At 36.3% G+C, this 13,018-nt stretch overlaps 1 protein-coding gene across 3 annotated transcripts in view; it reads right to left on the reverse strand.

Moving 5' to 3' along the window:
• The window catches only part of LOC133528242 (uncharacterized protein CG7065-like), a 118,674-nt gene that overhangs the window by 36,758 nt on the left and 68,898 nt on the right, over positions 1–13,018 (reverse strand). For all 3 annotated transcript variants that reach the window (XM_061865536.1, XM_061865544.1, XM_061865555.1), the window contains 3 exons: positions 11,775–12,066; positions 11,123–11,320; positions 7,736–7,927 (listed from right to left, as the gene is read on the reverse strand). In XM_061865536.1, coding sequence (XP_061721520.1) covers positions 7,736–7,927; positions 11,123–11,320; positions 11,775–12,066 — 682 coding nt within the window. The remainder of the gene's footprint in view (positions 1–7,735; positions 7,928–11,122; positions 11,321–11,774; positions 12,067–13,018) is intronic.

The raw sequence follows: 13,018 nt of genomic DNA on the forward strand, positions 1-13,018 counted from the left end.
CATCTGCAATATGCAGGCGTACATCTCCCAAAAGTCCTTGCCATATTTTATACATTCTGCTTACGCCACAACTACTTGCCGGACGACCTCATGAAGACTATAGTCGTACCTATCATAAAAAAATAAGACAGGTGATGCCTCCGACAAATCCAATTTTATAAAATAAATAAATAAAATAAGCCGTATTGCTACGAGGGCGGTTTGAGAAGTTGTTTAAGGTACATTAGTACAAAGGGGATGTCCAATCATGCAACAACAATAGAAGAAATAATTTTCAAGGCGCGGTGTATAGTAAAATGTGCTATTTTTAAATCGATATTGCCAGGCTTGTACAAGGATTTCGTCGATTATTTTCTAGTATGTATATCTTCAGTCCTTGAACTAGGCTTATGCTTGTCAGAAACACGATGGCTCATCTTTTTCTCGATAGATTATTGATTTGAAAATATGCTTAACATTGTGTTTCTTTCGATATTTTAGAAGTACTATGACGATGACGAATATCAATGAAATTTACTCCATTCGATAGCTTTTAGGTAACTCTAACATTTTGCTTGTCCTTTTATCGATGCGTTAAACTTTTCATTCATAATTATGAATTAAACGTTACCCTGCGCGGCAATAAGGTCAGTACGCCAGTACGCCCGTGACCACTGTCAGCGTCGGACCTGTGCTAGTTTAGCGGACGTTACATAAAATGGATAATCAGGTTATAAATACACAAATATGTTATACACACAATGTTTTCATTACAATTACGAAGAAAAAACTAAATTTTGAGCTACTTGATTCTTAAATACGGTGACATTTCAGACATCCGTCCGTCATATTACCTTTTTTGACAAGTTTTACACACGCACCCGTCCGGCATTCAGCCACGATTAACCAAATGATGAAATGGTGCCTTGCACCCGAGTTAAACACTCTACTTTTCATTGTTAATACGAGGAAAGTAAAATACATTTGCATTTAAAAAACACGGCTAAGAATAAACTTCAGTACTTTTTAATTAATAATTTAGGTAAACTATAATTATTTATGCTTACCATCAGGCGGGCCGTATGCTTGTTTGCCACCGACGTGGTATATAATAAAAAAATTGAACACATAAAGGGTGCAGGAGATATACTGGATTGAAATATGTGGAAGTGCTTAGTGAATGGTACCATTTCACGACTTTTAGTTTCCGAGTTACATGCATTTTTGTGGAAATGCTCAAATGGCTGTAATATTTAGGTTTGTGTTATAAGGCCTGTTCCGTTAAGTATTTTTACAAGAGCGAATGCTGACTTTAGTTGGTATTTCTGGTTTATTAACTTTCATATTTAAATATATCATATGGTATACACTTAGGACTTTATTTACAACATGAATAAATGATTTTATTTTGTAAGGTGAGCAGGACCGGTGTTTACCCTTCAAGTCCCATACAAAATTTTGCAAGCACTATGTTCGGAAGTTCGGATATATTTTGTACCTCATGCCAATATTTTTATTTCACTAGTTAATTATTCTGTGAATTCAAGAATGTTACTAAATTCCATTTTTAGGGTTCCGTAGTCAACTAGGAACCCTTATAGTTTCGCCATGTCCGTCTGTCTGTCTGTCTGTCTGTCTGTCTGTCTGTCTGTCTGTCCGAGGCTTTGCTCCGTGGTCGTTAGTGCTAGAAAGCTGAAATTCGGCATGGATATGTAAATCAATAAAGCCGACAAAGTCGTACAATAAAATATAATTTTTTTTTTTTTTGAGGGTACCTCCCCTACACGTAAAGTGGGGGTGAATTTTTTTTCTGCTTCAACCCTACAGTGTGGGGTATCGTTGGAAAGGGCTTTCAAAACTAATAGGGGTCTTCAACAAACATTTTTTGATAAAGTGAATATATTCGGAGATAATCGCGCCGAAAGAAAAAAAAGTGTCCCCCCCCTCTAACTTTTGAACCATAGGTCCAAAAAATATGAAAAAAATTGTGGAAGTAAAGCTTAAGAAAGAATTTAAATGAAAACTATAGCGGACTTGATCAGTTTAGCTGTTTTTGAGTTATCGCAAAAAGTTTCCCCTTCATATATACTGATTATGCAAATTTGCCTACTATACTTTAAGCTCCAGTTTAGCTTATTGTGACGGAAGAGTAACTACGGAACCCTACACTGAGCATGGCCCGACATGCTCTTGGCCGGTTTTTAATAATAAAACCGTTTGTAAAAGTTTGGTATGATTATATGGGTTTGAATACTTTTTATACCATGCTATTTCTATTTTGTATGAAAACTGGTGCCATTTTATTTCTTTTTTCAAGTATAAATTTCGATGACATTCTGCCGCCAATTTCAAGTCTTAGCAATGATTTTACCTTCTTCTTTGAAACCTTAGACCTTGTTATGACTTTGTGATACGCTATTACTATTTTTCCTGCGAATACAAAATATTAATGGCAAATCGATCAAAAGTTTCGCAAAACACATTTTTTTCATTTTTGCATTAGGGTGCGAATGTGTAATACGTATGTATTAAAATGGTTTATTTTAAAATGAATCACTAGTCAAGGCTTATAATATACCCTTCAAGTGGCGGCAGTGAAAACGTGTAAAGTAGTCACGTGGCGGGACGCCGTTGGGTAGTCAGCGTGGATTTAGAGAATATTACAAATTCAACTATTTGAGCTTATCTATATATAAAAGTATATTGAAGCATATATCGTTGGAATCAGCATTCACTACGCTATTCGAATAGAACAATAAATGATTGTAAGGATAATGCATATCGCCACACCTAACCTAACCCTTATTAAAATTGAAAACAAAGTTTTGAATGGAGGTAATTGCTATTTAATTTTCTACGTAAGGCTTAAACTCCTAAGGTTAAGTTATTAAAAAAGGACCTACCATACAGTTATATTTACAAAACAACCTCTTTAAAAATTAAGACAGAAATCTGGCTAGGTGGTCGCTCCCGGATGAACGGTCCTTACCAACAAATTTTATACCAAGCGTTGTCGTTTTTCTTGCTGTATGTTATCCTAGTCTAACTTGCTAGATACTTAATATACTTCAAAGCGTTCAATTTTTTCACTAACCACTCTCTTGTGGCCGACATTTTACTGGTTTTCGCATCAACCCGTGAGTGGTGGGCCGTCAGTCCGCCGAAGGGATAAATAACATAGTTGAAGATAAAATAATTTTGTTCACCGGAAAGCTTTGTACCTTAATGTGTTCTTGTAAAAAAAGACTTTACGGAACAGGTCTTAATTGGATTATTTATATCATGTCAGTGCCGAACTGGTGGTAGCCACGCAGGGACTTAGTATAAATGTATACATAAAAAGCGTCACCTACAACGACATAACTACATTAATTAAAGTCAGTCAATTATACTCATCACTAAGTTATGAATAGGTATCTAAAGCCCGACCAGAAATATATGATCATTGTAAAGAGGGCGGTGTTATTCTCATGTATAGGGTGACAGTTCAGTTTAGTATGACAAATTTAGTTCCAATGAAATTCCGCAATATGGCGCGTGATCATATGTTACTGGTCAGGCTTTATATATGATGATTTTTATCCTATTTAGTTTTTTTAATAATTATTTGGTGCTTTATTTCATGCATGGTGTGAAATAATTTATCTTAAATACAGTCGAATACCCTATTCACAGAATAACTAATAGTACTACCGTACAGAAAGTTCACTCCTTCACAAAAGTCAGATTTAGGTATAAAATTATACCTATACTCGCCGCCTGCAAGCAAAATTGAAACTTATAACCGCGCACGAACCGTGAATCTTCTTTGCGCGCCGCAGTTTTATGACCCAGCTGTGAGTGCCGGCACAGGGTTGTCACTTTTTGTACAAGTTTTTGTACCTATACCTACTAATTATTTTTAAGGTAAATAATTATGTACCTAGGAATTACAAACGTTGATTCTGTAAATATATAATTTTTATCCGGAGATAGTATGTCTGATTCTCATCTCACGGAAATATATGTCGGTCAGTTCCTAATATTGTTTCTGGGCAACCAATATTCAATAAATTAAGGATGTCTATTTTAACTTTTACTAAGTAAGGACTCCGGGAACTAAAGAAGAAATGCGAACCGATCGGGCGCCGCCGCCTTTACGCTTGCTTCTAAGATGACGCGCCATAATCATAGTCTAAGAGCTGGCAACTTAATTATGTTAATTGTTAAGTTAGTTTATTGGACCGATGGGCGTTTATCTAAGTATTTGTAACGAAATAAAATACAAATAGGTACATAAATCAAATGTGTTTATTACAACATTATCTTTGAATTGTTTTACTTTTAAGTATTATTTAATTGATTTATCCCAAATTTAAAAGTTCGATTATGTAATCTCAGAGTTGAAAATATACAATCTTAATAAATAGTCCGCAGGGAACCACGAATATGGCAATTAACTACGTAAGTAAATGAATCTCTTGCAGTAATTGGAATATTTCACTTCGAGGATTTCCGTGTAAATAGTGCTTAAAATTGTGTGTAAATGCAATCCCTAATTTTTGAACGTACTCATTTATTTCCTGAGAAGGCACTCGGCGGCAAAGTTTGTTCAACCTCTCGTGCTTCGAGGCCCTCACACGCTCAAAATTCCACTATTTGAACCACTCGCTACGCTCGTCGATCAATTTTGAAATCTTTCGCTGCCTCGGGTCTGAATATAATAACAAGAAGTTAAACAACAACTTTGCCCCCTTGTATAATAAATAACTATTTAACCACACCTATGCGAGAAAACTACAATTTGTTTTAATTGCAACAATTTTTATTACATGTAATAAATATTCATTATATGTAATATTTATTATTCAAAATAATCGTTTTTAAGTATTATTAGTTTATCCAACAAGCTAATTAACGAGTGAACAACAAATCAAAATCTAATTACGTTAACTCTCTAGAGGATAAAATGCAACTTTACTCACTGTTTTTAAAGGGTAAAATCAGCCTGTACGAGCGGGTGTGGTGAAAAATATGTTTTGTTGTGTGAATGTCGAAATTGTTGAAAAGAAAGTACGATTCGCGAAAAGGTTACTAGCTCTTAGACTATATCAATCATCAACCTACTTGACGACGTAATTATAGGTACCTTCTTGTTTAACATTTTGATATATGATATTTTGATATTGTTGATATATGTATGTACCTATAAGTTATTCATAAGGAATAATTTAGTAGGTGCTTAATAGACCTTACCCCCCAGGCTATTGAAAAATTCTTAGAAGTAGGTATTTACCTAGTCTAAGCTTAGGAATGCATAATTCATTTTAATTTGGTCTACAGCGCTTTAGTTTTATGCAAACAAAACAAATCAAAATGTTATCGAATTTGATTAATGAGTATTTATGTTATGGTTTAAAGTTTAAATTCATCAAAATGACTTAACTTACAATATCGTCCAGAATTTAAGAAAATGTTATATCTGCTTCCTTGTTCTTCCGTTTATTCAGACATCAGTAAACAGAACAATATCTTTCATACGGATTACATCGAGATTTAGGTTTCAAATCCATTGCGTATTTTCAAATTTGCGCGAGCGCCACGTGACACGACTATCGTGATCGTGCGAGCCGAGCGGCATCGACAGCCCGCTGCCTGCCCGGGAGGCGCGCCGGCCAAATATACCTAAACTGCGTAGTGACACCCCCCTGCCCTATTGAGGGTATTTTACCAGTCAACCATAGGGCAAATCTGAAATGGGTCAAGGTGGGTGCAGTTGCAAAAAAAAACATGTTACGTCCTTTTCTACATAATTAGGCGTAGGATGTGATAAATCTAAAATCAACAATAATCGTTCCTTCACCGGTCTCCCTCATTGAAGTCGGTTTTTTTCTCTTAAAAATTATTCATTATATTATCCGACTACGTTAAGAAGTAACTGATTACTAATAATATGCATGGAAACGGAGCCTTGTGTTCCCTTATTTGAAAAGCTGCATATTCTTCCCTCACCCTGCTTATACATAAGAGAAATATCTTTATTTGTTAATAACCACCGTGCACTTTTTTCTAAACGTAGTGATGTTATGCATAGGCAGAAAAGGCAGAAATTTGTAAATCTACTTTACAGTACATATGGTGCTACTTTACCGCACTAGTGCGAAAATTAGCATATTACGTTACTACGTCGAACATTTAGAGGGCCATATGTACTGTAAAACGTTGTACGATACATGTGCGAATAGGTAATTCGGAACTCGTGTCGATTTAAAACACTCCCTTCGGTCGAATTTATCGCCACTCGTTTCGAATTTCCTATTTTTCGCACTTGTATCGTAATGTACTATTTTAAACCATGTGGACGTAAAATGATTTATGAAAAAAATGTATATAACATGTGTATATTCATTTATAATAGACTACCTGATAACTTAAAGATACTCAGAGGCAACATATTCAAGCGCAAGTTGACTAGCTGGCTTTTGGACAGATGCTTTTATAGTATTAAGGATTATTTTTCATTGACATTTTCATATTTTTTACTAATTATTATATTATTTTTTATTCCTGTTTGTATTGATTTATGATTTGATGTTAGAATGTGCTCCTCCATAATCTATAAACTTTGCATGTCTGCACGCAGACTGAATACACTGGAACTTTGTTTTTTTTTTTCCAATATGATCTGCATGTATATACGTGTATTCTGCGCAAATAAATTCTTTGAATCTTTGAATCTTCTTAATTTGGTCGAGTAATACATTTTTTTTTAACCAACTATTAGGTTTCAAATGTTAGTTCAAAGAGGTTTTATCACACCAAGCATAATTTATAGATTAAATTATCTCGTAAATTACATGAATGAATAAACATAACATTTTATCGATTGGATCTCTATCTGTCGAATAGAAATACGAAAATATTACCCATTTAACATTTTTTTTATTGGCTGTTTGTCGTTTTCGTACGCGCCTTTGCCTTACGCCCGCATTGGAATCGTGCGTAAAAAAATAAAATAACGCGCCAGCCATTTTCCGTATTTGCCATAAAATTTAAATGGTTTTGCATGTTTTTAGTTAATATATTAATGAAAATGTCATTTTCAAGCATTGAAAATAAAGAACACAAAATTGACGCTGCCAGTAATACTAATAGAGGCAAGAGCCGAGAACGATAGCCTTTTACCATGAAAATCTGGTAAAAAATATTTGGCGGCATATGAAACTTTTCTTCAATGGATAATCAGCAAAAACACCCAGTCACTCTTGGAAAACGTGTTGGTACGGTTGTACTTCAATGAACTGGTGAATAAGTGCCTAAATGCCCAGCACGCTTTGGTGCAATTATTCGTTGTTAAAACTGTAAGTCACCATTTTAAAAAATGTACTTTTACTGTTTTGACAAAAAAAAATCGAATTTATAAATTTTGTTATTTCCTCGCAAGTGTGTTGAAAAACGTCGTATGAAACGCGTGTGCTCGCTTACAGCTCGCGCGCACAATATCACCTCGTGTGTAATGACCAACTTAGCACACTTGTATCATAATGTACTATTGCCGCAGCCGAAAAGTTCAGCAGATTTTAGGTCGAAACAGAAAATTCAGCAGAACGAAACATGATTTCTAGGTTGAATTGAAACCTGCCGAAACCAAAACTTCGATTGGATTTGTTAATGACAACGTGCACTTTTCGTTAAGCGTAGAATCACTATCAGGTTGGACTGTATGATAAGAAATTAGCAATGAGAGTACTATGAGGTAGTTGTGACTTGTACTGACCACGGCGTCGACGAGCTGAGCGAGCTCCTCGGAAGAGACGTCGGTCTTGCCCTGCGCCACGAGCGCGGCCGCCATCTGCTGCGCGATCTGCGCGCGATCCACGGACCCGACGCCCGCCACCGCCACCCCCGCCACAGCCGCACCCGCAGTCGCCTGACCCTGCTGAACTGCGCTCGAGCCGCTCTTGGATCCCTGAATATCACACGTACTTATATTTATTACATAGGCATTAATGTAACATTAAACTTATGGAAATTATTGCAATATCAGTCACGTTTCAAAAATTTAACAGCTGCGTCGATAAGTTTTGCTGCATAAATAACCCTTTATAAATATATACACACTATATCTTTTGCAGTTCCTATAAAAGGTAGTGTCAAAGGTACACTACGGTATGAGTATGAAGATCTATTTATAAAACAAATAAATTACAAGTTATAAAACCTTAAAGATACTTAAGAGAAATTCCTAGTTGCGATTTTTCCATACAAACGCTCTCGACTGATTCCTCCCTGGATTTTTAACCAAGAGCAGTGATTTTTACAAATAAGATCAATATTATCAATATCTGTGCCGCTATGTTTTGCTTTTTTGGATTATTTTATTTTGAAGAAACATACAGCGCCTCGAAAATCGCAAAAACGGCTCAATTGAATTGGCTATAAAAAAAGGCACAGTATACAAATATGACAAAAAATATCCAAAAAATCAAAATATAGCGGCATAGATTATTTCTTCCTCTTGCAGTTTCCAAAATTTCATAAAGATTGGTTGCGTTTTGAGAGGAAACAGTCGAGAGCGAAACCTCGATTTTTGAGTTTTTTGCGTGTGAATTTTAGTCCGAGCTGCAGTTGTCCTTATCGCACGAATTGGAGGCGGAGACAGTTTCTAAATATACGTACACAGAAGGAATTAGTGATGGGCATAACATGTTAATAGTTAAAATGAGAAAAAAATACAATCGCCGAATTGCTCGATATACTTTGCTCCAAACTGGTAATTTTTGCATTAAACTCTAGAACCAACGCTTGTTTGATATTATTCGTAACGGAGTGTATCAATCGCTGTTCCATTGCTACCAACTCAGTTTTTATTAATTGACTGAATTTATTATACCAAATGAGCTCTAAATTTTGCGATGGTGACATTATTTTAGTATCGCCCATCATATTTGTGATGTTGCTGTCATCATAAGACATATTGGTATCCTCTAGGGCGGCTTGTTCAAGCTGTCTCCTAGCAGCCGGCGATGCCGGGGTGTCGTCGTTTCGCGGGCGGCGCGTGACTAATTCACACGAAGGGCATTTCCAATTTGCTTGCAATTCGCTTGGGTGCTCTCTAAAAAAGCGGCCAAGTGCGAGTCGGACTCGCGCATGAAGGGTTCCGTACCATTTATGACGTATTAAAAAAAATCTACTTACTGGATCTCGTTCAACATTTTACCACTTAGGACACACATTTTACCACTTTGGAAGTGTCTCTCGCGCAAACTATTCAGTCAGAAAAAAATGATATTAGAAACCTCAATATCATTTTTGAAGACCTATCCGTAGATACCCCACACGTATGGGTTTGATGAAAAAAAAAATTATTTTTTATTTTATGACATTAAAAAAAACTACTTACTAGATCTCGTTCAAACCAATTTCCGGTGGAAGTTTGCATGGTAATGTATATGATATATTTTTTTTAGATTTTTCATTCTGTTATTTTAGAAGTTACGGGGGGTGGGGGGGGGGGGGGGGGGGACACACATTTTTTCACTTTGGAAGTGTCTCTCGCGCAAACTATTCAGTTTAGAAAAAAATTATATTAGAAACCTAAATATCATTTTTGAAGACCTATCCCCACACGTATGAATTTTAAGAAAAAAAATGTTTTTTTAATTTTTATGACGTATTAAAAAAAAACTACTTACTAGATCTTGTTCGAACCAATTTTCGGTGGAAGTTTGCATGGCAATGTATATCATATATTTTTTTTAGATTTTTCATTCTGTTATTTTAGAAGTTACGGGGGGGGGGGGGGGGGGGAACTTTTTACCACTTTGGAAGTGTCTCTCGCGCAAACTATTGAGTTTAGAAAAAAATGATATTAGAAACCTCAATATCATTTTTAAAGACCTATCCATAGATACCCCACACGTATGGGTTTGATGAAAAAAGATTTTTTGAGTTTCAGTTCTAAGTATGGGGAACCCCCAAAATTTATTGTTTTTTTTCTATTTTTGTGTAAACATCATAATGCGGTTCATAGGATACATCTACTTACCAAGTTTGAACAGTATAGCTTTTATAGTTTCGGAAAAAAGTGGCTGTGACAGAATCGGACAGACAGACGGACATGACGAATCTATAAGGGTTCCATTTTTTTTTGCCATTTGGCTACGGAACCCTAAAAATGGAGATGTGTAATTTGCGCATGTATAATGATAGCATCCTTGACAAAGACTACAAAATAGTCGCTCCGTTCTATCTGTTTCACGTTCACAACCTAAACAAATCATATTGATGCTTTATTCGAATTTAGTTGCACTTTATTGTTGAAGGCGTATGGTCCAAAATAGAATGCCCAGTGGCAGTGTTAATAATTGCGCCGCGCGGTAGATAAGATTCCTCTGCCTTGGGCACAAGTGTTTTCATTATAACTTACTATTTCGTGATCGGATTTAAACACTTTAAACACTATAACACAGCACACGTTCTTAACGTTTTACACACATATATATATATATATATATATATATCACGAGCACACAGGTTGTTTCTAGATATTTGGATTCACTCTTCTCTCATCGCACCTGATATGTAGTATATCCGGACCTAATTTGAAGTAAGTCATGTCAACATTTCATTCCAAGTTTGAGAAAAAATATTTTATATAAATTATTACCTATTTCAGTTTGTCTTTGTCTATGTTCATAAAATCTATGGACGTTAGAGGCCCTCCATAATAATATTTAAAATAATTCTTAGTTAAAAGGCCTTTGCACTTGGGTCTGGCCGGTTAGAACAGACAAACGTCTGCAATGTCAATGCTGTCAATAAAGTAATTGACGCAAAACTATCAATTTTCTCATATAAAATGATTAACTTACGAAATATTTGTTTAAAATTTATTTATAGATAAATTTACATAATTAAAAATCCACTGCACAGTCTCCGCACAGACTCAGTTAAAGTTTAATCCATTTTACTAAACCAAGAAACAACAATTATTACAAGGTAAGAAATATTTTAATCTTAAAATAAAATAAGCGTACTATTGCCAAATTCAAATACATAAATTTAATTTTACCACCCCTTAAGTCCCACGGACACGGACGGACGGTTTTAACCGGTTTTTCGGTTTCGGTTAAAACCGGTTTGCATTCCCTAGGTAGTATACCTTGTTGACAGCACGGGCGCGAGTGTCAGCTACGTGCAGCGTGGCGGCGGCGCGCACGATGGCAGCGCGCACGGCGCCCGCGGCGCCCGCGGCCACGAGCCCCGCCTGCACGGCGCCCTTCAGCTTCTCCTTTGCCGTCTCGATCAGCACTACCGCCGATTCCCGTTCCAATAGCTCCTCTGAAGAGTTCGCTTTTTCCTGTTTCGGAATGATTCATAATTCATTCTCATAACATAGTTGCTGCATAGGCATAGCTTAAACTAAGCGAGCGGACTGCCGGAATATGAATGACCCGTGTGGTTAGCCATTATTACTAAGGAACGGTGATCTTTTGTACACCGCAGTGGGGGCAGTTCTATTATCTATGGCCTTTATGAATTTGTAGTAACGAATGGGCCTGTAATTGTTTACATCAGACTTATCCCTCTGAAGATAAATAAATATTTTATCTATCTATCCCCTTTCTCCTGCAGAAGCACTATATTTGAGTGATATCATTTAGGAGAGATTTTAACTTTCTTATACTCTCTACACATAACTTTTATATATTAGTGGCAGTAATTTAGGTATTAAATAATAGTCAAAAACGAAATGATTTTAGGTGATACTGATAGGTGTCAGGGGGACTATAGGCAATGCCAATCGACGATACCTTTTCCATGCGGATAGCGTCGGTGAGCAAGTCTACAATTTTAGGTCCAAGACTACCGAGGTAGTCCTCGAGCGCGACGAGCAGCCGCAACGTAACCACCACGTTCTCGGGCGGGCCGAGATCCTGCGGCGCGGTGGCGGGCGCCAGCGGGCCGCGGTAATCGCGCCGCGACCGCGAGCCACGCGACGCCACGCTGCCCGCGCGCGCAGAACGCGTGCTCGGCGACCGCGCCTCCGGCACTGACTCTATTGAATCCATGTCGTCCGAATTCCACGGTGATATGTTGTCATCGCTGAAATGTAAAACATCACTACATAAACACTGGCCTCCTAATACACAACTATCAAAGATCGCATGAAACTTGACATGCATGTGACTTGTGTTGGTAGGTTATGTCGAGTTCATAAATATATGAGCAAATCCAAGGCTTCAAAAATAAATGAGCATAGAAAGGTACATATGCATCTGAACATATTAACCAAAACATATTAATCAAAAATATGTACACATATCACCTGTCATATTAATCTGAGCAAGTATCACAATAATATGTAAGCAACTGAAATCTGATAAAAATGTGTACAAATATTTTTCAAAATTATTTAACCAAGTGAAAGTACACAAATACCTACGCAAAAGTTTTTTCAAATATTTATAAGCTTGTAGTGGCACAAAAATATCTGTCCTAACGTTTTACAATTTTATTTAAACACGTAGAAGTTCATAAATATCGGATTAAAACTGAATAAATAAATCACCTGGTTCTCACGGCCTACTTATCAATAGTACATTGTGCAACGAGGGGGGTAAGTGAAATTTTGGATACGAGGGTGATTATTGATTGAAATGGTCGGTAATTCTGTACATTTTGATATGGGAATAAATTTTATTCATTCAATATTCAATACAACGCATATTAATCACTATCTATATATATAAACATAAAAGTCCTTACTGACTGACTCACTTAAAGCAACGCCCAGCCCAAACCGTTGAACCTAGAGAGCTGAATTTTTCACAATAAGTAGTTTTTATAACGTTAGTATCCACTAACCACAGAAGAGGTTTTTAAATATTCATCCCCTAAGGGATGAAATGAGGGTCCAAAGTTTGTATGGGGTTCAAGTTTTATTTTAGGCTAGGAATTCGAAACTTCGTAAAAAGATAAATTATTAAAATACAACAAAAAAAACTAAATATCAGCGTTTTTGCAAATTCATTCCCTAAGGTGATGAAAAAGGGGT

Source organism: Cydia pomonella, chromosome 1 (assembly GCF_033807575.1).
Source record: "Cydia pomonella isolate Wapato2018A chromosome 1, ilCydPomo1, whole genome shotgun sequence".
Taxonomy (NCBI): domain Eukaryota; kingdom Metazoa; phylum Arthropoda; class Insecta; order Lepidoptera; family Tortricidae; genus Cydia; species Cydia pomonella.